The following is a 24,314-nucleotide window of genomic DNA, read 5'->3' as shown; positions in this document are numbered from 1 at the left end:
GCTATAAATGATAAATATTTTTTTAGTATAGTATATTCATGTAAGTTTCTCAATTTTAAATTTTAAAAAGCCCACTAAGGGCCCATTAAAAAAACGAAACAACAAAATCAAATTGAAAGAATATAAATCGAACCGAAATAATAAAAATCAAACCAAACTGAATTATTTCGATCGGTATTCGGTATACGTTGTACAAAAACCAAAAAATTTAAAAAAATCGAAGCCGAACCGAATTACCGAATGCCCACGCGGTTCGATCACAACTCAATGTTGGTAAAAATTTATGTCATTTATCATACTAAAAATGAGTTTATGTGCCCAATCTTTAGATAAAGCAAGTTCATCATCATCCTCTTATAAAGAACTTTGATTCTCAATATAATCCTCCAAAAAAAAACCCATCTTCTAATCTTTTCATTTTGCTGTTATTCTTTAATTTTTGTTTCTCAAAAGGGTGAAGATGGGTTCTATCTTTTTTTGTTTTCATCCATTAATACATACTTCTAAGCTTGATTCCTCAAAGACCCATGTTTTGTTTAGCTCTTCTTTGAGTTCAACTCTAAAAAACCAATCTTTATTGAAATACACAGCAAGAACTCAGTTTGTTTGTTCTTCTTCATCTAAGGATGGCTTTGAGTCTTCTGGTGATAGTAATACAAGGTTGGGATTTTCAAAATTTTCTTGTTGGTTCTCAAGTTTTTTTGAGTTTGGTATTTTTGGTGCTGATTTGCTCTTGATGATTATGTTTGGGTAGTTTTTAGTTTGATAAAGGTGAATTCTGTGGTATTTCAAGATTTAGGAATTGGAAATTTTGTCTTTTTTGGAGTTTTAAGGTAGATTAGTCCTTATTTGAGTGCTTAGTATTACTATGTATATGATTGATGTTAGAACTGTATATATGTTGATAAAGTTTGTAAGTCTAGAACAACCTCTCTTCGTCTAAGGAGGGTAAGGTCTGCGTACACTCTCCCTAGACCATCACTTTGTGGGAATACATTGCGTATGTTGTTGTTGAGTTTGGTAAAGGTGAAATCTTTGGTGTCACAAGCTTTAGAAATTGGAATTTTTTTGTCTTTTGGATTTTAAGGTTGAATAATCCTCATTTGACAATTTAATATTATCACGTATATGGATGAAATATTGATGTTAGAACTGTATATATGTTGATAAAGTTTGTAAGTTTAGAACAACAGGTAGGGGTAAGATCTGCGTACACTCTAAGCTTCCGAGACACTACATTGTGGGATTACACGGATATGTTGTTGTTGGGTTTGGTAAAGGTAAATTCTTTGGTGTGGCATGATTTAGAAATTGGAAATTTTATCTGTTGGAGTTTAAGGTAGAATGATCCTCATTTCATATTACCATGTATATGGATGAAATATTGATATTAAAACTGTATATATGTTGATAAAGTTTGTGACTTTACCATCTAGTTAACTTACTTTTGGAGATAATAATCCAACGTTAGGTTATCAAATTTCTTGTTAATTTGGTATTTTAGTGTTGATTTGCTCTTGACAATTATGTTTGGTTTGAGATATTGGGCAAGTTTTTTGTTTGTTGAGTTTGGGAAAGGTGAATTCTTTAGCCTCTTGCTGGGAGGCTTTAAAACAACAACAGCAATAATAAAATACCGGTGTAAACCCACAAGTGAAGTCTACGAGGGTAGAGTGTACACACTCCTTACCCCTACCTTGGGAGGTAGAGAGGTTGTTTCCGATAGATCCTCGGCTAAAAAATTTCCAAAGCAGGTTGACAAAAAAAAATAACAGGAGTGAACAAGTCATGGCAAAATACTCATTTAAAAGTTTAATATGTCCATTTATATTGATTTTCTAACTGTATCCATATTTAAAAAGTTTGTAACTTTACTATTTGGTTTCAAGGAATTTTTTTCTTTTTTCATGGTTTTGCTTGAAGTTCTGAAGGTTAAGGTAGGTGATTTGATAAAGATCATTATGAAGTAGTTTGCTACATATAGCTTTTCTAAAATGATGTTTTCGGGATTCATTACTCTGGCTGTATGTGAACTTGGTAGCGTAGCTGTCTTTAGTTTGTGTAAATGGGGAGTGCTATAGGTTGAAGACCAGCAAAAAAGTAGTTACTAACTATGATGAGTTCTCGAAGTTCTCGACTCATGTGGGTTTGAGGCAGATTAATCCTCCTTTGACAGTAACATGATCATGTATATGGCTGAAATAATGATACGGGATAACGGGAACTGTATAAATGTTAAGAAGTTTGTAAGTTTAGCATCTGGTTAACATCCTTTTTGGTTCTTATTGGAGATTTGGTGCAGGAACTTTTACCTTTACTGAATGGCATTGTTTTACTCAAGTTGCGATAGTTAAGGTTCCTGAGGCGGAGAAGATCATTATGAAGTATTTTGCTACAATGAAGTGCTTTAGAATGATGTTTTTGGACTGATGACTCTGTTGTATGGGAAGTGGGAACTTTGTAGAGTATAGCCTGTCTCAAGTCAGGGTCATTGAGTAGGGTTGTTGACTTGTTATAGGTTGAAGGTCAGCACAAGATAGTTTCTAACTAGTATAAATTGTCTGCACAACTGAACTCATTTGGATGTTGGGAAACGCGTAGAGCAGAACGGATACACAAGATTCATATAGCTAAGACCAACTTCCTTAATATTGAGGAGTGGCTTGTTGAGTTTATATTGATTGCTATTTTTGGACTCCTAATCTATAAACTTGTATTTTGTAAGTTAACTAATGTTGCTCCATGTTTGTATGATGATTTGTACATCACTTGCGGACCAGTGACCATACGAGATTTTGGTCTGATGCAGTTTGAAGAAATCCAAGACAGCATACGCTCGTGTTGGACTCCTATAAGCTTTGATTGATTGTATATTGCTTTCTGTTATTTGACTCATAATCTATAAGCTTGTGTTCTTTTGAAGTTAACTAATGTTGGTCCATGTTTTTTACAGTAATTTCTGCATCATTGAAGGACCCGAGACCGTTCAAGATTTTGGTCAGATGCAGTTTCAAGAAATCCAGGATAACATTAGGAGCAGGCGCAACAAAATCTTCCTCCTTATGGAAGAGGTGAGTTTTCTCAAGTTCTTAACATCCTCTAAGGGAACTTAAAGGAACAACTTATTATTTCCCAAGGATTGTACTCTCAAATAGCTTCTTAAAATCCGGATTAATTTTTCAGGTACGTCGGCTAAGAATACAACAAAGGTTAAAGAACTCTAACACTAGAGGTGAGACCGGTGAAGATGAAAATGAGATGCCAGATATCCCATCAACGATACCATTTCTTCCTAACATGGTAATTTGCCGAGTCCTCTTGTAAACAACTGAAGTATACTAGGGATTCAATTGGTCTTAGGAGGTTTTATACATCCAGTTATAAACAAAAATCGCTGTTTCGGGGAAGTCATTTTTTCATGTTTTGGTTTGTCAAAGTAAGCAACTTGACAAACATAGCGGATCGGAGATTCAAATTTATGAGTTCCTACAACGACCTCAAGTTAATATACAATACATGTGAAGCTTTGCAAGCTTCGTCACTGCTGTAACACTTTTGAGTTGAGATGTCTGGAAGCTTGTCTAACTGACCTATATCATATGAAACTGACGTATTCTGTTTTGTTTGTCGATCAGCATTTTGTGACACTTATTCTCTACTTGGTGCCTTTTTTGTTTGTATCAGACTCCAAAGACACTAAAGCAGCTTTATCTTACAAGCTTTTCATTTATAGCTGGGATTATGGTCTTCGGTGGATTACTTGCCCCAGTAGTAAGCTCATGAACTCAATTATTTCCTTATCCTTATTCTGGTTCTGCATTATGCATAACGGTACTATGGAGTTATTTATTTCCCTATTCTTGAATGATGAAGTCTTTCGACTATTGTAACTCTTTGATATTGCAGCTTGAGCTGAAATTAGGTCTAGGAGGCACCTCATACGAAGATTTTATACGTAACATGCATTTGCCTATGCAATTGAGGTATGTAAACTGTAACCTGAAGTCCTGAACTACATTTTCATGTGTAGAAAAGGTCGGTGAATTGTTCCTCACAAACATCATTAAATTGTGCACATTTGTTCACTGCATTGTTCTTTACCTTCCCAAAAAAGGAGCGTCACAAAATAGAAACAGAAGACCACTTACGTCCTCGTGAATTTGGGTACCGACTTCTTTTTCTCTTCTTCTCAGCCAGGTCGACCCCATAGTGGCGTCCTTTTCAGGCGGGGCAGTGGGAGTCATCTCAGCCCTCATGCTAATAGAAGCTAACAATGTAGTCCAACAAGAGAAGAAAAAGTGCAAATATTGCTATGGAAGTGGTATGTTCATGTGAAACTTATTACATATCATTGCACAATGTCTACACTATTGAACTCTCGACCAATAGTCAGTGTCTTTTTTTGATTATTTGAGTTCATGGTACTGACCATAATCTCATTTCATGGTCATTTGATTTGGTGTAGGGTACTTGGCATGTGCACGATGTTCAGCAAGCGGTAAATGCCTCTATACTGAACCAATTTCAGTGAATGGTTCTTATCAATCGTTGCGTGCACCAACTCTTAAAAGATGTGCGAATTGCTCCGGGACTGGAAAGGTATGAAACATGATCATCTCCCTACTTCATGCACTCAACAGTCATATTATATCAGTTCAATAAGTAGTAACTTTACAAGAAAAAACAAATATCTGTGTCTGTTACAATCCGTCCCATAGTCGAGCATCTCAAAAATGTGTGACCGAAGAATAAAACAGTCATATTCGTCCACATTACATGGCCAAAATGAGGCCTTCCCTTGTAGTTAGAATAACATCCTCAACAACAACAAGGTTCGTTGAACCCCTTCTTCCTATCCTTGCTCGTTGCTACCTACGAAATGAGTTCCTCTAAGAAGATGCATGTCACAAATACGCGCATGCATCTCTCATCACATGTTACGATAACTTTCCCTTATCGTATACGTATATATGCTAATGTTTTTTGTTTCATATTATGATATTTTTTGGCTAGGTAATGTGCCCTACATGTCTGTGTACTGGGATGGTGATGGCAAGTGAACATGACCTTCGAATAGATCCATTTGATTAAGTACAAATTCTCATTTTGTAACTTATATTCATACAAAAAATAATTGGTCATTTTGGTTTTGTTATAAGCATAGTTATTATATATAGAATATCCTTTGGTTATGAAGATGATAACTCCTCATCTATTTAACAATGAAGGTGTTAGAAATTTCGTTAAGCGTATGTGTTCAAGATTTGATATAAATGTATGAAACAGAATTTTCGACCTATATACTGAATACCATTTTTATATATGTGGTATATGACGAAAGAGTGTCTGATTCGCCACCTCATCTTTTTATGAGTAACTAATAATAACACCAATTATGCATTTCGAAAGTTAGGCTATATGAATTTTTACTTCTTTGTTTAATCTTAATTCATGTTAATGTAATTGTTGGATAATTATAATTATAAATAATAAATTATTCAAATTAATACATATCTGACAGTTTGGCCGAGTGGTCTAAGGCGCCAGATTTAGGCTCTGGTCCGAAAGGGCGTGGGTTCAAATCCCACAGCTGTCAATAATTTTTTTCGATTTTTAAAAAACTTAATTTCTAATCTTGTTTTTCTTCTATACTATAACAGTATAACTAGTTTTTTATTTGTCTAAGTTTTGATAAATAATATAATTTGATATTTATATTGATAAGAAATAGTAAATATATCACAAAATTAATTGAAATATACATAAACTTATTTGAACACTGTAAAAATTTTAGGTGAAAAAAGAAAGTAAGAGGAAGCAAAATTTGTCCCAAAGCACCACAATCTTTACTATATATGTTAAAGCAAAGATTTAACAAATCTCAACTTTTATAGTCATACATATATTCTAATACGTTTAAGATCATGTATTTTAACAAAATGATAATACAAAAATTGTACTCTATGATATATTTTAAACCAAAAGCCTAATTTATTTTTTAATTTTTTTGTTAATTTAAATTACGTCACATAAATTATAATAAAGAAAGTATATTTAGCAAATTAAATAGCAAGTTTAGTTTCTTTTTGACATGATAACAAAAACAATACAAATTATTCACACTAAATCTTATTCCCATGCCTTATTTGATTATTTATCAATGAGATCAATTCATACACAATTTTCATGATTGAAAAACAAAAATGTTAATAAATCAACTATAATACAACTTTTTTATGATTGAAAAACGAAAATGTTTATCAATCAATTACTAATTTCATAATAATTACGTATATACACAAAAACATGTATCAGGTCCTTATTAATTTGAAACAAACTTCGCGTATGAAAAAAATTCTACCTTGAGTTACAGAAGAAAGATGATCAAAACTTAGTTATCGGTGATCCACTTGAAATTTGATACTAATACCCGATCGGAGGAAACATCAAGGGATATATTTGTTGAGCTTATTATCGACGAGATTAAAAATAATCGATTCGTATAACGGGGGATAAATCTTACCAATAAAACAATAAGAGGGGTAGGAATAAACTTTCACCCAAACTAGAGGGGCCACTTATAGTCAAATCAAAACAATTGGGGTAATTATCGATATTATCAGAAAAAAGCTCATCCCCAAACCCTAATATATAAACAGCGGCAGCCATTTTTGTGAGCTTCCACTGCAAATTAGGGTTTCTTCAAGCTGCTGAGTATCTCTGAATTTTCTCACTATCAAGCTCAGCTGAAGCCATGGTACTATTTCTCGTGCTGAAATTTCCATTTCATTACTGAAGATTTGCTGTTTATGTCGATTATATTTAGTTTGATTTGATTAATTTGAATTGAAAAACTGTATGTTCGATGAAATTGTTTGTTTGTAGTCGAGGAGAAAGACCAGGGAGCCTAAGGAAGAGACTGTTACACTTGGACCAGCAACGAGGGAAGGTGAATTGGTGTTCGGTGTTGCACACATTTTTGCATCGTTCAATGATACATTCATTGTGAGTGAGTTATGGTTTTTGAAAATTTGATGTAGAAATGTAGATTTGGCTTTGTTATTTGTGTGTTTTACTGATTCTTAGTGTATGTGATGAATGCAGCACGTTACTGATTTGTCTGGAAGAGAAACTATGGTTCGCATTACTGGTATGCCTTATAGAAACAATTGTTTTATACTTTTGACTGTATCCTTGTAGTTACTGATTAGCTGGTAGCAGTATAATTGTTGCTTTCGATGCGAACATCGGTTTATGTATAAATGTAGATGCCTTTCTTCCAGGATGCTAATTCTGTTGTTGTTATCCCTATTGGATAGACATATATTTACTTTTTCAATATAGATGAATGTAAGTGGTAGGAAATGTAGAGCATCTATAGTTTTAGGGAAATCAAGAATGTAGAGCATCTATAGTTTTAGGGAATCCTTGATATGGTTGAGGCAGCAAATTATTGGTATTAGAATATAATCCTTCTAGGAAGAAGGAAAATGGGTATAGAGGTTCCGTCTAGTGTGGAGTTTAATCTTAGTTGTTGATGTCGTAATGGTATGGAGAAGCCTTTCATCTCAAATTGTTATACATTTTTGTTGCAGGTGGAATGAAGGTGAAGGCTGACAGAGATGAGTCTTCTCCGTATGCTGCTATGCTTGCAGCTCAGGATGTGTCACAGCGATGCAAGGTAGTGTCTTGTTTGGTTCTGATAAAGTCAATTTCCTTAATTCTACTTAATTGTTAGTTAAGCTCATCAGATATAAAGTTGGTCTAGTTCAGGTCTATATCAATATAAACCATTTATGTATGAACGAAAAAAATGAAGACTTTTTGCCTATATGGTACTGTTCACAGAGATTAATATTAGATTTTATTTCTGAAGAAAGTCACTATACTAATTTCACTGGATATTGATGTAATGTTTAGTTCTCCTGGATGTTGCATTCCATGTTGGTGCAGGGATTTATCCTTTCTTGCATTGACCAGTAATATAGGTGCCAAATTACATAGCTCTTCTATAAGTGTAGAGTGTTGCTTTGTAGATAAAATTTAGCAGTTTCGAAATTTAAGACCTTTTGGATCTTCTGATGCCTCCCTTTTCTGAATGTGTGCTAAAGCCAATAATTCTGCCGACTAGACATTCGAAGATCTTATAATGTACATGATGGCCTTTACTCCTATCTATGTTTCTTGCTAGGATGTAGATGGTCTATAAGATTGTTTTTGGGTTCCATATGCCTGATGCATCTTACTTTTGCTTAACAATAAAAAATTTGTGTATAATTGATTGGAATAAATGCCATTCCTTCGAACATATTGTAGAGACCCGTAGATTTTATGTCACCGGTTTGGATCTATTAGGCTTTGTTATGGAAGATTCCATTCTGAAGTGATGTGTGCACCTTCAATTTTCGGACACTTTTACCACTAACAGTTGCATAATCGCTGGTGGTGCTTGAACTATGGAAAAATGTGTGCTTCAGATTCTATTTAAGCGTCAAGGTTTCGGAATGGTGGTCAGAATCATTGTTAATGGGTTCCATGCTATGCCATTTATTCAGAGTCTAAATATAGCTACACTATATTTAAGACTCAAGCTCGGATACGTCCATCTTTATCCATCTAGTCTGATGTCACTAGGTCTCGTCATCACTTGTTAATCTTTTAAAATATTATTTATGAACTTTTGATTTACAGGAACTTGGAATTAATGCTCTTCACATTAAGCTCCGAGCTACAGGAGGCAACAAGACCAAGACTCCTGGTCCTGGTGCCCAGTCCGCTCTTAGAGCTTTGGCTCGTTCTGGCATGAAAATTGGACGTATAGGTACATAAGCTTTTCTCTCTTGCATCAGTATCGTATCATGGCAAAGTTCTCGTAATATGCTCCATATAATCTGTTGTATCATTGTTATGTCATCACTTTTAAGTAATTCTTCCTATATATTTTGCAGAGGATGTTACTCCAATTCCCACCGATAGTACTCGCAGAAAGGGTGGTAGAAGGGGAAGGAGGCTGTGAAGACTCTTTCTCTTTTCTGCAGCATGTTGCAAATTGGAGGAAAATATTGTTGTCGAAAAATGCAGCTTTCGATATCTATTTACATTTGATTTCTGAACACTCTGTAGTTGAGCACTTTTGGTTTCGAAACCACCTTCATTTTGAGTTTGCCAGCTTTTCGAGATAGTTAAGTTCTCTTAAATTTGGTTTATGCAGGCTAATTGTTGGATAAATTTATACTCTTTTTATCTTCACAATTCTGTTAGTTATAAAGCTTTATTTCATTATGGATATATACTTGATAAAACGAATTGCATAAACAACTGTTTTCAGGACGTTGTATAGTCGAAATTTATAAAGATGAAATTGAGATTTTGAAATTATACAATTTTAGTATAAATATTTGAATAAAATCATTCAAAGATTAACTATTATTTCAAAGTAAAACATGGAATAAAGTTTAACCCCCAAATAGTATTTTGAAACAAGCTATGTTTGAAATAAAAAGATACCTTTCAATAACAAATTGGAAAATTAGGAAGTCTTATATTAAAGACTAGTAAAAACAACTTTTACATGCATTATTTACTTGAAGAGGAAAGACTCAAATATGTCATCGTATTAAAAATTTGACTCATCATTCATATCATTATTTGTTAATTGAAATGATATATATGAATCAATTTTTTTTTAAAATGACATAAATGAATCTTTTTTTTTTTATAAGTTTGATGACATGCTTGAGTTTTTGTCCTTTTTAAAACGTGATTTAATTAATGTCATCCATATCACATGTAAAAGATAATTTTGCAAAATCAAAACTGTTTTTAGGTAACAAATAATGACATGGATAAATTTTTTTTATAAAAAGAAAAATGACATAAATAAACTAAACTTTTAACGATTGATGTACATGAATCTTTTTCTCAAAGTTCGATGACACATTTGAAGTTTTCTCTTTATTAAAAGATTTCTTTGTTTTTTTTTTGCAAGAAATGGATCTTCAATTTGGGCCTATACAGATCTCTTCGGCCCAACCAGCAATATGTAGGTCCATTCACTCTTTAGCCCATTAATCCTATGCTAAAACCCTAATTGTTGAGTCTATAAATCTCTATTTTTCACTTCAATAATTTGGGGATCAATCCCCAATGTAGCCGAATCTTTGTGAGTTTCTTCTTCATTGCTTATCGTATTGAATTTCTTCGTGTATGGTGTTTTTCCTCTTTTTGATTTCATGTTTTAATGGGTTAATAACTGAAACCTCTTATGCAATTTAGTTTGCTAACAGTGGAAGTTATAATACCCTATAATTATTTGCCATTTTCAACTTAGTCAGCTGTGTTTCTCTGTTGCAGTTGATTATCGTGACTGGTAAACTCAAAATTATGTTATAAACCGAAAATTTTTACATGAATTTTAGGGGTTTTGCTTTTATGTTGCTTTGGTTGTCCAAAATGCAGTTGGGTGTGTAGTGGTTTTTCTTAAAAATTGTTTTTTTTGTATGTGAAGTGTGTATGATGCGTGGATTGATCAAAATGCTATTGGGTATGCATTAATTTCTCTTAAAGATGTGATTTTTGGAATATGTTGCAACATTTTGATCGATTGGAGCTATATAACAAAGTGTGTTGTGTATGGATTAATTTGTTTCATTTTGCGCCGCCCTTAAGATCGCCTTCCATTATGCTCCATGGAAGCGTTTTGAGTCATAGCTGCGCTATATTAATTGTATATATGCACACTCTTTTGTATGTACAATTGTATATATGAAAGGTGTGTTATATGCTGGAGTTTTCTCTTTAGGGTTTTCCTTTAGTGAGTCTCCTTTTGCCTCGCCTTATTTCAGGAGTCATATCCTTTTTTTTTGGTTTTGTCTTTCCCAATTGGGGATATAGAACCAAAAGATGTTTTGAATGGCTCTAGTTGAGGTGGGGTGTACATTATTTTGTGATTTTTGTTTATTATATTTCCTTGTTCTTATGGCAAGAGTGATGAAAACAAAATTAGATGTGTGAGAGTTGAATTCCTCTATGAGCTCAATCATCGAGGCTTATTGATATTCTGACTTGCCTTTATGAAGTACTTTCGATTTTAAATATAGGAATTCTTTTGAAGTTTGTTGTCTCAATTTAGTTTTTACCATTTGTTTGGTTGCATATGTTTGTCACTGTGGCTAAATTGGAATGTTCTAGTTGAGTTGTTTTGGAATTTTGAAGTGTTGTGTATCTTTTGTGTTATGGAAACACATATACTTGGAATGTCTCTTGTTGATGCAGTGTATAGATTATATTGCAAACAGGTTCTTTTTAAAGTATATTTGTTTTTGTATGGCAAGAATGATTGGAAACAATTAGATGTGCGAGGGGTGAATTCCTCTATGAGCTTAAACATCGAGGCATATTGATATTCTGACTTGCCTTTAAGAACTACTTTCTTTTCGATTTAGGAAAAAGAGAAGTCCTTTGAATTTTTGTTTTTAGGACTTGGATAAGAATTTAAGTTAGTTTGAAATTAGAAAGGTGCCACCTTATATGACCATTGTGCCAATTTTTGGAGTTTTGGGGCTATGCTCCTTGTTTCTATCTTAATGATATGAGATTGTAAAGTTTATTGGTTTCTGTGGAGCTTTTTTTGTGGTGGTATGTGCATTATCTTTCTAGTTCTGTTATTAATATTGTTGTGTAATGTCAAGAAAGATGAAAAACAATTAGATGTGCGAGTGGTGAATTCCTCTGTGAGCTCAACCATCGAGGCTTATTGATATTCTGACTTGTCTTATGTAGTACTTTCTATTTGTTCTAAGACAAAATTTCAGCTTTGAAAATTAAGCATTTGTGTGTTTGAATAATTTGTCACTGTTGAAAATGAAAGTTGCTATCTTTTTGTTCCAACAAAAGATGCTTTGAATCTCCCTAATTTAGATGTGGTTTGCAGTATATTTCTATTTATATTCATAACATAACTTTGCTATGGCAAGAATGATGATAAACTATTAGATGTGTGAGTGGTGTATTCCTCTATGAGCTCAATCATCGAGGCTTATTGATATTCTGACTTGCCTTCTTAAAGTACTTACAATAGAAATAAATGGAACTTTTTAATTTTGTGTTCTACAAATATGCTTCATTATTGCATTTGTACTAATTTTTCACTTGAAGTTGTAGCAAATTGTTAAGTTGAAATATTTATCTGATTTAGACCTTAACTGAAGTTACACGTCAGGATATAGCCCATACTTTTTGTGGTGTCACATCCGTTGTTGATTCTACTTTTTTCTAGTTGAGGTGGAATTTGTGCTATATTTAGCCTTTGCTATGGCAAGCATGATGAAAAACAATTAGATGTGCGAGTGGTGAATTCCTCTATGAGCTCAATCATCGAGGCTTATTGATATTCTGACTTGCATTTGTGATTCACTCTTTTATTTTTTGATTTACATGGTGTTCATTGATCCCTTAATTTTTGTTGGACCTAACTATGACTATAAAAGTTCATTATTAACATTACTAACAGAAGATTTTGATGTAAATTATTATTAAATATATAATTTGGCTTCTTTTGGCATTTATAGTTAATTTTAGGTAGGTATGGGAATGATGAATATCTGTTGTGTGAAGGGAGAACTCCCTGTTGAATGTTTACACTAACTGCTTATTGATATTCTGAGCTTTCTCTTTTGATATTGTGCATCCATAATGTATTTGTTTCCACTCTTTCTTTCTTCCTGGTGTATTTTTTGTGTGTAGGTGATCTGCTAATACACTTTGGTAATTCAATTTATGGCAAGAATGATGAGTCTATTAGATGTGCCAGGGTTTTTTCCCCAATGAGCTAAAACTTCTGAGGCTTATTGATATTCTGACTTGCCAACATAATTCAAGAACCTTTGTTCCCACATCATCTTGTTTCTTTTTTTTCGACACAGCTGAGGCAACATGTTTCGTCTGTCTGAGCAACAGCAACAGATCAGTTTTCTGTGTCCATTCATTACAAAGTTCATCTCTTTTTTTTTGTTTGACTTATTTGTGTTTTCATAGTATATATCATATTTATTTCTACTTTGTTAATGATAAGGAGGAATTATGTATATGCAAGAGTCAGCAAATGACTCTGTGAGCTCCAATATTTATGCTAATGTATTCTGACTTACCAAACATTTTATACCTTTCAATGTTTTGTAGATTTTACCACTTCTCAGGATTGGTGTTTGCCCATTGTTCTTCTGTTTGGTAAAACATTTGGAGTACTCCGTAGTTCACGAGTCGACTTGTATATCAAGTATAGCTCCCACACCTGGACCAGGCTTAAAAACAACGAGTCTTTTCTTTTCAAGGTTAGACTCTATAGAATCAGAACAATAGTCTCATTGACCGTGGTCACGTCAGAGCCCTCTATTGTCTGTTGTAGGAAATTGATTGGTCTTTATACCGCACCTTACTTAATCTTCCGCCGGAACTGGATTCTCTAAAAAGCACTAATTGTACTTTTGTTTGAATACAATTTATCAGAAACAAATTTTGTCCATTTGAGCTTCTTCTTGTTATACAATTTATTTAGTTGGAAAAAACAATTGAACGAAAAAATATTAAAACACTTTCTTCAAAATAAGATGGTTGCTATTTTTATTTAACTCTGTAGAAACAAAAGATGAATTATTTATCCAGGAAATACCCAATGCAACATCATATTATTTAACATTATCTCAAACTATGTTATCTGAAAAATAAAACTATGTTAAAAAATAATCTGAAACTATTTTTCAGATAAGATTTAACCAATTATTTCCTTTCAATGACAAACTTCTTTTATTTGTTAGACCATTCTGTAGCTATGTAAATATAATAATAAAATAAAATATTAAAATTTAAAATTTAAAAGATATATCAATAAAATAAATACACGATTGAACAAATAATATAACGAAAACAACAATTTTGAAAGCAAAAACATAGCATTATTGTCATAAATTGAAAATAGAGGATAAATCTATATACATTTTTTTTGACTCGAGGGATATCTAATTTGATAAACAAAAAAAATAGAGTTGAAATATCAAAATAACAAACTCTTATATGTCCATCAAAATCTCATATTTCCCCCTTTTACCATAGTTCCTTTCTCCTTATTCTTTTTTTTTTCTTCAATATTGTATCTTAGCTTTGCCCATACTCCATGCATCCAAACTCTCAATTGTGATTGGCTCCGTTCCGTTGTTAAACGCGAATAAATGTGCCTCGTCGTTAATTGCCAATGTTGGATAAACCCTCGATGTTATACATGTCTTTCCACCAGCACCAAAAGTTTCTATAACTGAATTATCAATCTACAAAAAGAATTTCAATAGTTTAGATTCAAATGTTCGTTTAGATTTTTGATTAACGATAGAAAGAGAAGTTACCAAGCTTCTGAGTGACAATTTCTTGTCAGCCAAATCAACATCAACAAATCCAGCAAATGAAGCTTTGTACATTGTTTCATTGAACTTAAGAGTTGACCTATCAGACATAAAACAAAAGATTTGTCAATTTCTCAACTTCTCGATATTATACCGTCGAAAACGTTACCAACAAGTTAAAAATTCAATAAGTAGTACCTTTTAGCGTCAGAACACAAGAGAACCTTGTAGTTTTGCTGTGCTTTGAAAACTCGGAAGAAAACCGGTGTGTTTTCTTCCAAGTTTTCAGTAGCTAATGTAGCAAGACCAAATGGCCCAAGCCCACCTTGAACATCTGCACCCTTGAGTCCACAAACATCTTGTGCATACATATCATTCCATTTAGGATCAAATGACTCTGCCTTATCCAAACTTGCAAATGAGAATGTCACTTCAACATCAGCCTGTCATGTTTTTTCATTATTAAACACTTTCATCGTCGAGTGATATCATTTTCTTTTTGATCAGTTTTCAAAAAAAAAAAATCACATTTTTTTATATGGTAAATATTTAAAAGTACAGTTTCTATTTTATTCTTGTTGGACTCGCTTAATTTTAAAAATAGTACTCAAATACATTTATGAGGAGAGAGAAAAGTGAGTATTTTTGGAGAGCAATTTGGTACACATCTCAAAGTGTTTTATTTATTTCTTAAAACTCTCCGTCCGGTCAAATGTTGTTACATAAAATTAGACGGAGGGAGTAATTAAAAAAGAATGACCTAATTTGACTTGGAACGAAATTTAAGAAAAAAGAAAGAAGATTTTTTAATCTTGTGGTTCTAAATTCATGTTATGTCAAATGTATCAAAATGTTCTAATTCAAATGTACCAAAATGCCCTTTAATTATGTGGTTTTAAATTCAAGTTATGTCAAATGTACCAAAATGTCCTTTAATCTTGTGTTTCTAAATTTCAGTTATGTCAAATGTAACCAAAATGCTCTTTAATCTCGTGATTTTAAACATTTCACGTGAAAAATCAAAGTTAAAAGGTTATCCAAAAAGAAAATAGATCATTCTTTTTAAATTAAAGAGACTATAAAAGAAAATAGGGATATTTTTTTTTTGAAAACGGAGAGAGTAATAATAATAATAATAATAAATTAAAAATAAAAAAGTCTATATATATACCTGTGCTGGTGTGATTCCTGTAACTTCAATCTTCTCCCCATTGTTCATCTTCTTGTTGCTCAATTGAACCTTTTGAGTTCTTAGGGTTTCTAGTTCCTCCACAGGCCATTGAACCAACTGCTTACCACTTGGATCAAGCCATACTTTACGAGGAATCAATTGAATCCCAGCCCATCCCTTCGCATTATCATCCTCTGGGAATATATCTGATTCATTAGACCAACCCCAGATAACCCTTCGATTTTTGCTTGGATCGTAGAATGACTTCGATGCGTAGAAGTTACCGTAATCGAGTCTCAATCCCTTCAAACTATCGACAGAATCTGGATCTGGAACGTACCTATCTTTTTTCGTATCGTATTTTCCAAGTGTATAATACTCAAATCGAGTAAGATCCATACTGTTCTTCAGCACGTACTTGTGTTCCTCACCGTATTGATCCAACCCATCAGTACCTTTCGATGAAACTGGGTAAAAATCAGGGCATTCCCAGTTTCCAGTGCCGTTAGTTGAGTGAAGTGGGTGTTTAGCCTTGACCCATTTCATAAAGTCTTTGCTCCTATACATTATAGCTAAGCCCCTGCTGTGTTTCCTCAAACTTCCCATGACGATTCTCCAATGCCCGTCTTTACCCATCCATGCTGTTGTTGGGTCACGAAACTTGGTCTTGTTGATACTTTCATCGGCTATAATTAATGGGTTGTTGTCTGGCTTGATCCATTCGCGGAGATATGGATCGGATAAGTTAGCTGGGATTGCGTAGTTTTGGACTTGGGTTTGGTTGGCATCTATGATTCCGGTGTACAAGATGACTGGCTTGTTACCAGGTAGGATGGTTGCTGATCCAGACCAGGTACCGAATTGATCAAATGGCTTTGATGGGTAAATTGCAGGTTCTAAATTGATCCAATTGATCAAGTCTTTTGAAACGGAATGAGCCCAAACAATGTTACCCCATACTGAACCATTTGGGTTGTACTGGTAGAATAGATGATACACTCCATTGAAATACATTGGTGCTATGAAAAAAGAATTCAAACATCATTAGTTCACAAATATATCCAAAACTATTGTAAATGGTTTGCAGATATTCTTCGTCATACTTTAGGTGCCCTACCGTCCAAAAACTAGAGCTATACCCTTCACTCGTGGTACAATCGATTCGATATCGGGATAAATAAAGGATATATGTGTTCTAGTTTTTTGACGGCAAAAATGTCTCTAAAGTATAACAGAGGATACTGGTGCATACTATTTATAATAGTTCGGGGATATATTTATCCTTTTTTCCCTATATTATATAATAAGAATAAAATAAATTTAAAAAATATACAAAAATATAGTTAACTTACCATTGGGATCTATTGTATGTTTTGACCAAGAGACATCATTCAAAGAAAAATAAAAAAAATTAGTGAAGATTAAATAATATTAGAAACAACGAAAAAAGACGAAAATCATACTAATACATGTCAATGTATCTATTGACAAATGGTGAGTACTCGATTATTTGTTAGCGTCAAAAAAATCACTAGTATTAAATCTAGACTAAACACAACATGTTCGTTTTATTATATATATATATAAAAAAAAGACGAAAAAAAGGAATAAACATACCATTGATCCAATGTTTTTCGGGCTGAAAATGATAACCAGTTCGATGAACAGTATGAACATTTACAGCATTTTGAGATTGCAAGTGAATAAAAACTTTATGAGAAGCAAAAACAACATTATTGGATAATAAAATTACAAAAAAGCAAACTAAGATAACTGGCAAAGCCCAACGAGAACTTTTATTAGATGAATAATCCATAATTTTTATTTTATTTTAATGATTGGGCTTTGACAGATAGTGATATTTAATCTAAATAATTTTTTTTAATTTTTTTTTTTTTGGATAAGGAGAAAAGAAACATGGGAATGAAGAACAAATGAAAATTATGAAGAGTATTTATAGTGAAAAAAATGGGTAGAGTTTGTTTTTGATTGAAAGATGGAGAGTTAATTTAGGTTTTTTTTAAAAAAATAAATAAATGGATTGGATTATTAATTTTTATTTGTTTGCATAATATTTATCTACAATTTTGTGTGATTTGTTGGTTATTGTTACCTTTTATGAGTCTGTTTTACTATTTTTTTTTTGTTAGAACAAGTCTTTTGCCATTTAATTTGCTATTTCGTTTTTTTAATGTTTTGACTTTTTGAGTGTGTAAAAAAAAAAGGAATTCAAAAAAATAATGCAAAATTTGGGATTTTTCAATTTAAATAAATAAGATAAAGTGGTAAATTTGACCTTAAAAAAAGATTAAAAAAGAAAAGAACTCATGATTAAAAATAATGTTTAATGGCGACTAATATACTGGCCACGAGTTTTTAGAGTCGCCACTTAAAATGTTAATTTTTTGTTACGAGGAAGTAGTCTCCACGAAGGCGTAAAAAAAACATGATTTCTTGTTACCTTGAAAAGTATAAGTTTTTTCTTCACATTATTTATATAACGTGAAATTTGATCATATAAATTTTATTCCTACGGCGAATAGCCCTAAAAGAATAATAAGAGACGATATGATACATCTCTTAAAGTTAAAAATAAACCATCAAGTGTTTTTGAACAGATTTGATTATGAATGGAAGTATCGACTTCGTTAGGTTACTCTATTTTGGGCATCTTTATTCATTTGCGATTGTTTTTGGAAGCTCATCCTTCCTTCTTTGCTTTTATAGTTCGTCATTAATTAAATATTCGATATTCTTATTTGTAATATTATCATAAAGTGTGTTATAAATTATACAATAATTATAACCTATTTAATTCTTTCGTCTTCTCATATTTTACATGCTTTTTCATAGGGATTTGGTGCCTCAATAGAATTAGTAAGGTAAAACTTTTGTCCTATCGATTACTTGCAAGGCGAATCGCTAATGCTTAAATTAAAAAAACATTAATATAGCCAGACCCTTTAAATCCAGGATTCGTCTCTGCTTACTTACTTACTTGTACTCTTCTCTTTGAACTTCTTATTATATTTTTGAATAAAATAAGTCACATAACAACTTGCCTAATATTACCAAATATTAGTTCTACATAAGACCACACATTTGATTATGTTACAAAACAAAAAGGAAAGCTAACAAATTTCTTACTTAATATATATATATATGGTACTAGAAAAATCCATACACACACTTTGCCTTCTAAATTCACCAAAATAAATTAGAGACAATTATAGAGGATTTTTGTGAACATCATCTACTGTTAAATTTAACACAATTTTTGTCTCTTTAGACATATATAATTGTAGACATAATTCCAATTTTTTTGAAAATATTTAGTTCATCTTACATGCATCCATGCTCCAAGCATTCAGAGTCTCAATTGTGATTGTCTCAGAGCCATTGTTAAAAACAAATAAATGTGCATTATCATAAATCGCTAAAGTTGGATACACCCTTGATGTTATGCATGTTTTGCCACCAGCACCGAAACTTTCCACTACTGAGTTATCAATCTAAAAAAAAATATGCATATGATACAAATTGATTAGTCAAACACAAATCGTTACTCTTCAAATTAATCGAATCTTGAAAGTTTTGATCAAATAAATTATAAATAAATAAAAATTGTGAAAGCAAAACTTACCAAACTCCTAAGAGATAACTTCTTCATGTCTTCTAAATCTACATCTACATATCCAGCAAATGAGGGCTTGTACATTGCTTCATTTTGTCTCATGGAAGATCTGCTCATTAATTAAAAAAAAAAAAAACCTAAACAAGGTTAGAGTTTTTTAATGACACTAACGGGCGATCTATAAGTAAATGCATTTCTTATCATGATATCAAAGTCGGGTCATTATAATTCTCGATTTACTCAATTTGGAGAAGATGTGAACTTCGATCATTACAATTAATTGGATTGAAGAAACAAACCTTCTAGCATCTGAGCACATGAGAATCTTATAACTTTTTTGAGCCTTGAACACTCGGAAGAAAACAGGTGTGTATTCTTCTAAGTTTTTAGAAGCTAATGTCACAAGCCCAAATGGTCCAAGCCCACCTTGGATAGTCGAACCCTTAATGGCACAAACGTCTTGGGCATATAGGTCAGCCCATCTAGGATCAAATTGTTCGGCCTCGTTCAAACTTGAAAATGAGAACAGCACTTCAACATCAGCCTACGATCAAAGAAATGCAAGATGAGACAGTGCAATTGATATAATAGAGATATATATATAGCAAATGTATAATCAATCGATCATGTGCATTTGATATAATAGTTATACATTGATTATACATATAAGAAGTAGATTAATGATATTTAAAAGACTATAGTTTAATAAGGAAAAGTTGAAACCTGTGATGCTGAGATCCCTTTAACTTCAAACATTTCTCCCTTGCTCAACTTCTTGTTGTTCAATTGGACCTTTTGCTTCCTTAGGGTTTCTAATTCTTCAATAGGCCATTGAAGTAATTGTTTACCACTAAGGTTTAGCCATACTTGTCGCGGAATACCTTGAATTCCAGCCCATCCTTTCTTAATTTCATCGTCAGGTAATACATCGGATTCATTTGACCAACCCCAAATAACCCTTCGATTTCTGCTAGGATCATAGAATGTCTTCGATGCATAGAAATTACCATAGTCGATTCTCAATCCCTTCCAACCATCAATTGAATTGTTATTCGGAATATACCTATCTATTTTGGTGTGATACATGCCAATAGTGTAATAATCAAACCTAGCAACATCAAGACTATTCTTGAGGACATATTTAACATTTTTTCCGCGATACGATACATCTAAACCATTGGTACTATTAAATAATACAGGGAAAAAATCAGGACACTCCCAATTTCCAGTATTAGTAGATGAATGAAGTGGATGTTGGGCTTTGATCCATTTCATAAAATCTCTACTTCTATACAACAATGCCATCCCTCTATGTTTTCTCATACTTGCTATTAAAATCCTCCAAAGCCCATCTTGGCCCATCCAAGCTGTAGTTGGATCGCGAAACTCAGTTCTATTGATACTGTTATCAGGGACGATCAACGGGTTGTTGTTAGGTTTGATCCATTTACGAAGAAATGGATCAGATAGGTTAGCCGGGATGGCGTAGTTCTGGACTTGATTATTATACGAATCTACTACTCCGGTGTATATGATAACAGGTTTGTTATTAGGTAAAATAGTTGATGATCCAGACCAAGTACCATACTTGTCAAATTTTTTGGATGGATAAATTGCAGGTTCTAAATGGATCCAATTTATCAAGTCTTTTGAGACTGAATGAGCCCAAATAATATTGCCCCATACTGATCCTTTTGGATTGTATTGATAGAATAAATGATACACTCCATTATAATACATTGGTGCTGTTTGAAAAATAAAATGAAAATCAATAATATCATTGAGTTATTGATAAAATTAAATGAAAAATAATCTAACTTACCATTAGGGTCTTTGTATATTTGAAAGGCATCCAATGGAGAGAGACCATATAAGAATTATACAAAAAAAAAATGATTAGTGAAGATAATAGAATACATTACATAGTCTTTCATCAATTATTGATTAAAAATTATGTAGTAATTAATAAATGAAAGGTGAAAAACACAGAAACTAATTAGTTTTCTCTGCGAAAATTAATGAATCCTTTTAATTTATGTGATATACCTAATTAAAAAATAAAGAAAAAGGTGTTTGCAAAATTATGATCTGAAAACGTGTCATGAGATTTATTGTGATTATAAAAAATATACATATTATGTAGAATGATATAGAAAGTAGTCGTTCTGTAGATAACAAATTAAACAAGAAAATTGTGTCATATAAAAAACGAAATTGATGAGGTAATTTTTTTGGGTGGGGTGGGGGTGGGGGTGGGGGTTGGGGGTTGAGGGGGGGAGTCAACTTTATAAGAGACAATATGTTTGGTAAGTTTAAATTAACATAAGACCTACATATATTAATTAAATGCACACAATATATGAGTATGAAATGTCACTATATTTCATTAATAATAATAATAATTATAATAATAATAATAAAGGGTGCCTTCAACAAATTAATTTTCACCTAAATTCCATGGCCAAAATCTTAGGTTTTTATATATTTCATGTTTCTTTCTCTCTTTTGCACATTCTTATCCAAAACGTTGTAGTTCTCTTGCCATGATAATTAATCTAATTTCGAATTTAAATTTTGAGAATCGAGTTACTCATAGTTGGTCAGGAGTGATTCTATCTTTAAAAGTGAGATATTTTAACGCAGATTTAAATAAATTAAACTTAAAAATAAATATCGAATACTGAAAACTAACATAAATGAACCACATAATGATGTATATGTGTGTATGTAGATATAATTTTGAAATATAAAGAATGATCAATCTTATATATATGTAGCTATAAAGATAGTTAAAAAAAAACATTTTAAAACAATGTAACCATAAAAGAAACATCAACATTTGAACTTCTCTATATATAAAAAAATATTTTCGTTTATTTCTGTAGTTTTATCACCTAAATAATGCAATATTAATTGCACCATCAATTAATTTAATCGTACTGATATATATACCAAGTCAATAAATGTATATGACATGCATTTATACACAAACTTTTATTACTATGTATATTTATATAAGCAAAGTCATATAATCAAATTCGAATTTAAATAACAAACCACATTGCTAACGTTAAATTTATCGCATGTTATATAAAATAAAAAAAAAATGAACATACCATTAATCCAATGTTTAGGAGGTTGAAAATGAAAACGAGTTCTATGAACATTCTTGACACTAATAGCACTTGAAGATTGCAAGTCCAAAAAAATATTATGAGAAGCAAATGCCCTATTAATGTTTGATAAAATTATAAATAAGCAAAATAAATAAAATTTTAAACCCCAAAGAGAAGAGTTTTTCATAAATAATTCCATTTTTTTTTTTTGTGATTTTGGAGAAAGATATTGAAGAATAATGAAGAAGAAAAGAAAGAATATTGGATTATTTATAGACAAAAACCAACTATGATGAGTGGATAAAAAAAACGGTTTGATTTTTATATTTTCTTTTTCTTTAATTAAAATAAAATGGATGTAAATAATGTTTCTTAAAAGATAAACTTCAATTATATTAGCCGTATTTTTCTTACGCGTGACTTCTCTTTCTTTCGTTTAGTGACGAAATCAAAATTTTCATTTTTATGAGATTTAGTTTTAATTTTTATCTCGATATATGTATCAATATATAATTTTAAAAAATATATTCACTCATTTTTATCATGATAATTAAAACTATATGAAAATTCAAACTCGTAAAAGAGAAGAGCGAGGAGGGGTCATGTGAAAAAATCAAATCAATCAGGTGTCTTCATTCAAGCATGACGATCAGGGGGTGATTTTATATCGTCAATAAATAGGTCAATATTTACTATACAAATATAAAATATAATCTTAATTTGTATATATAAGGTGTATTTTTTTAATCGAATAAAAGTCAAATTATACACTCGATGCTTGTATAGACTTTTCATATTACTAAAGTAAAGTTAATTTACATGACAAAATAATTTAACGTATAAAGCCTGACGTAATAATTTACAAATAAAGTATATATAAGACTCTTGGTAAAAAATAATAACGTTATTTTCTATGTATCGATTACACGTAAAAGATTATCATATAAGTATTTGTGTTTAAACAATCTAATTTGACGTATAGAAAACTAGAGAAGGGACTATTGGTTGACGAAAATTAATCATATATACAGTGTTTGTTTTGCCTTAATTCAAAATAATATTCAAAATAATATTCGTTCGGATCCACTCTGATAGAAAATATTATTATTTATACATAATTAAATTATCTATTTTACTTCTTTAAATTTTAAACTCTCTCGTTAAAAATCGTAGCACCGACACGACCTTTCAAGACATTTTAGAATTGTCACGTACCAATATATGTTCAAATTTTACCTACCTTCTCCCTCCAAAAACATTAAAATTAAAATAAATACAAGTTATCAATTTTAGCATAAGCGTTTCGTATATTTATATTAAAGTTCCACTTATATAATATAAATAAATAATTTATTGAATAAATTATCTCTCATATGTATAATATAATTTATTAAATAAATTATCTGTTTTAGAATTCAAAACGCTCATAAATTTAAAATTATTATTCCGCCTTTGAGAAGAATTTTGGCTATGAACTACAATCTTTTTATAAGCGACTCGAACCTAAAATCATAACAAAAATAATATTTGATTTAATTCACAAATTCTATAACATATAGTTGAAAAGACCATTTGTGTAAATATATGTTTAAAACAAATAAAAATGTAGACTTTATCCTTCTAGATGAATAAATTGATCAATACTTAAAAAAAAAAAAGAGTAAAAATTATCGATGGAATAGAATTGTTTTGTCAGAAATATTTTTGACCGACTTCCGATTAATATTTATATTTTTATCGACGTTTCAACAAAGACGTACATAAAAAATTTGTAATTTTCAATGATAAAAATATGTTTTCGATTAGCTATATATGTACTTTTAAACTTCAGTATAGACGGAGATAAAACACAACTAGAATAGTGACACCTCACACAAGACATCAAATAATATATAACGTTTTGTTTTTCTCGCCTCACCTCACCTCATGAGAAAGATTAATAGTTTTTTTCGCCTATATTTCATCGTAACGCGAATTTTAAATAATATGTAATCATGATA

At 31.6% G+C, this 24,314-nt stretch overlaps 4 protein-coding genes, 1 long non-coding RNA gene and 7 other non-coding genes across 12 annotated transcripts; 10 read left to right on the top strand and 2 right to left on the bottom strand.

The window, feature by feature from the left end:
- Positions 1–238: 238 nt before the first annotated feature.
- Positions 239–5,299, top strand: LOC101247247 (protein ORANGE-LIKE, chloroplastic). The gene is made up of 8 exons (XM_004246441.5): positions 239–660; positions 2,954–3,071; positions 3,184–3,300; positions 3,685–3,771; positions 3,907–3,983; positions 4,194–4,321; positions 4,466–4,599; positions 5,014–5,299. The coding sequence occupies exons 1-8, from the start codon at positions 461–463 to the stop codon at positions 5,089–5,091; spliced, it is 939 nt and encodes a 312-aa protein (XP_004246489.1). The 5' UTR covers positions 239–460; the 3' UTR covers positions 5,092–5,299.
- Positions 5,300–5,516: 217 nt separating this feature from the next.
- TRNAL-UAG (transfer RNA leucine (anticodon UAG)) lies at positions 5,517–5,596 on the top strand. The gene has a single exon. It is a non-coding gene; the product is annotated as a tRNA-Leu (tRNA).
- A 1,013-nt stretch (positions 5,597–6,609) lies between these two features.
- On the top strand, positions 6,610–9,252 carry LOC101247549 (small ribosomal subunit protein uS11y). The gene is made up of 6 exons (XM_004246442.5): positions 6,610–6,757; positions 6,886–7,005; positions 7,105–7,150; positions 7,596–7,681; positions 8,692–8,821; positions 8,949–9,252. Exons 1-6 carry the CDS (start codon positions 6,755–6,757, stop codon positions 9,014–9,016), a joined length of 453 nt encoding a protein of 150 aa, XP_004246490.1. The 5' UTR covers positions 6,610–6,754; the 3' UTR covers positions 9,017–9,252.
- Positions 9,253–10,045: 793 nt separating this feature from the next.
- LOC104649071 (uncharacterized) lies at positions 10,046–13,522 on the top strand. Its single transcript, XR_743057.4, has 2 exons — positions 10,046–10,162; positions 13,180–13,522. It is a non-coding gene; the product is annotated as an uncharacterized lncRNA (long non-coding RNA).
- LOC112942251 (small nucleolar RNA Z266) lies at positions 10,976–11,073 on the top strand. The gene has a single exon (XR_003248337.1). It is a non-coding gene; the product is annotated as a small nucleolar RNA Z266 (small nucleolar RNA).
- Positions 11,324–11,420, top strand: LOC112942250 (small nucleolar RNA Z266). Its single transcript, XR_003248336.1, has one exon. It is a non-coding gene; the product is annotated as a small nucleolar RNA Z266 (small nucleolar RNA).
- Positions 11,681–11,776, top strand: LOC112942255 (small nucleolar RNA Z266). Its single transcript, XR_003248341.1, has one exon. It is a non-coding gene; the product is annotated as a small nucleolar RNA Z266 (small nucleolar RNA).
- Positions 11,966–12,062, top strand: LOC112942254 (small nucleolar RNA Z266). Its single transcript, XR_003248340.1, has one exon. It is a non-coding gene; the product is annotated as a small nucleolar RNA Z266 (small nucleolar RNA).
- Positions 12,311–12,407, top strand: LOC112942252 (small nucleolar RNA Z266). Its single transcript, XR_003248338.1, has one exon. It is a non-coding gene; the product is annotated as a small nucleolar RNA Z266 (small nucleolar RNA).
- LOC112942249 (small nucleolar RNA Z266) lies at positions 12,776–12,870 on the top strand. Its single transcript, XR_003248335.1, has one exon. It is a non-coding gene; the product is annotated as a small nucleolar RNA Z266 (small nucleolar RNA).
- Positions 13,523–13,930: 408 nt separating the features above from the next.
- LIN7 (cell-wall invertase) lies at positions 13,931–17,461 on the bottom strand. The gene is made up of 6 exons (NM_001247772.1): positions 17,182–17,461; positions 16,917–16,925; positions 15,565–16,583; positions 14,592–14,836; positions 14,397–14,493; positions 13,931–14,321 (listed from the first exon to the last, which is right to left on the bottom strand). Exons 1-6 carry the CDS (start codon positions 17,378–17,380, stop codon positions 14,139–14,141), a joined length of 1,752 nt encoding a protein of 583 aa, NP_001234701.1. The 5' UTR covers positions 17,381–17,461; the 3' UTR covers positions 13,931–14,138.
- A 1,230-nt stretch (positions 17,462–18,691) lies between these two features.
- Positions 18,692–22,555, bottom strand: lin5 (beta-fructofuranosidase). Its single transcript, NM_001247864.1, has 6 exons — positions 22,315–22,555; positions 21,021–21,029; positions 19,922–20,943; positions 19,498–19,742; positions 19,208–19,307; positions 18,692–19,076 (listed from the first exon to the last, which is right to left on the bottom strand). The coding sequence occupies exons 1-6, from the start codon at positions 22,511–22,513 to the stop codon at positions 18,897–18,899; spliced, it is 1,755 nt and encodes a 584-aa protein (NP_001234793.1). The 5' UTR covers positions 22,514–22,555; the 3' UTR covers positions 18,692–18,896.
- Positions 22,556–24,314: the final 1,759 nt, after the last annotated feature.

Source organism: Solanum lycopersicum, chromosome 9 (assembly GCF_036512215.1).
Source record: "Solanum lycopersicum chromosome 9, SLM_r2.1".
NCBI classification, from domain to species: Eukaryota; Viridiplantae; Streptophyta; class Magnoliopsida; order Solanales; family Solanaceae; genus Solanum; species Solanum lycopersicum.
The sequence above is the reverse complement of the archived record's forward strand: the minus strand, read 5'-3'. Positions and strand labels throughout refer to the sequence as shown.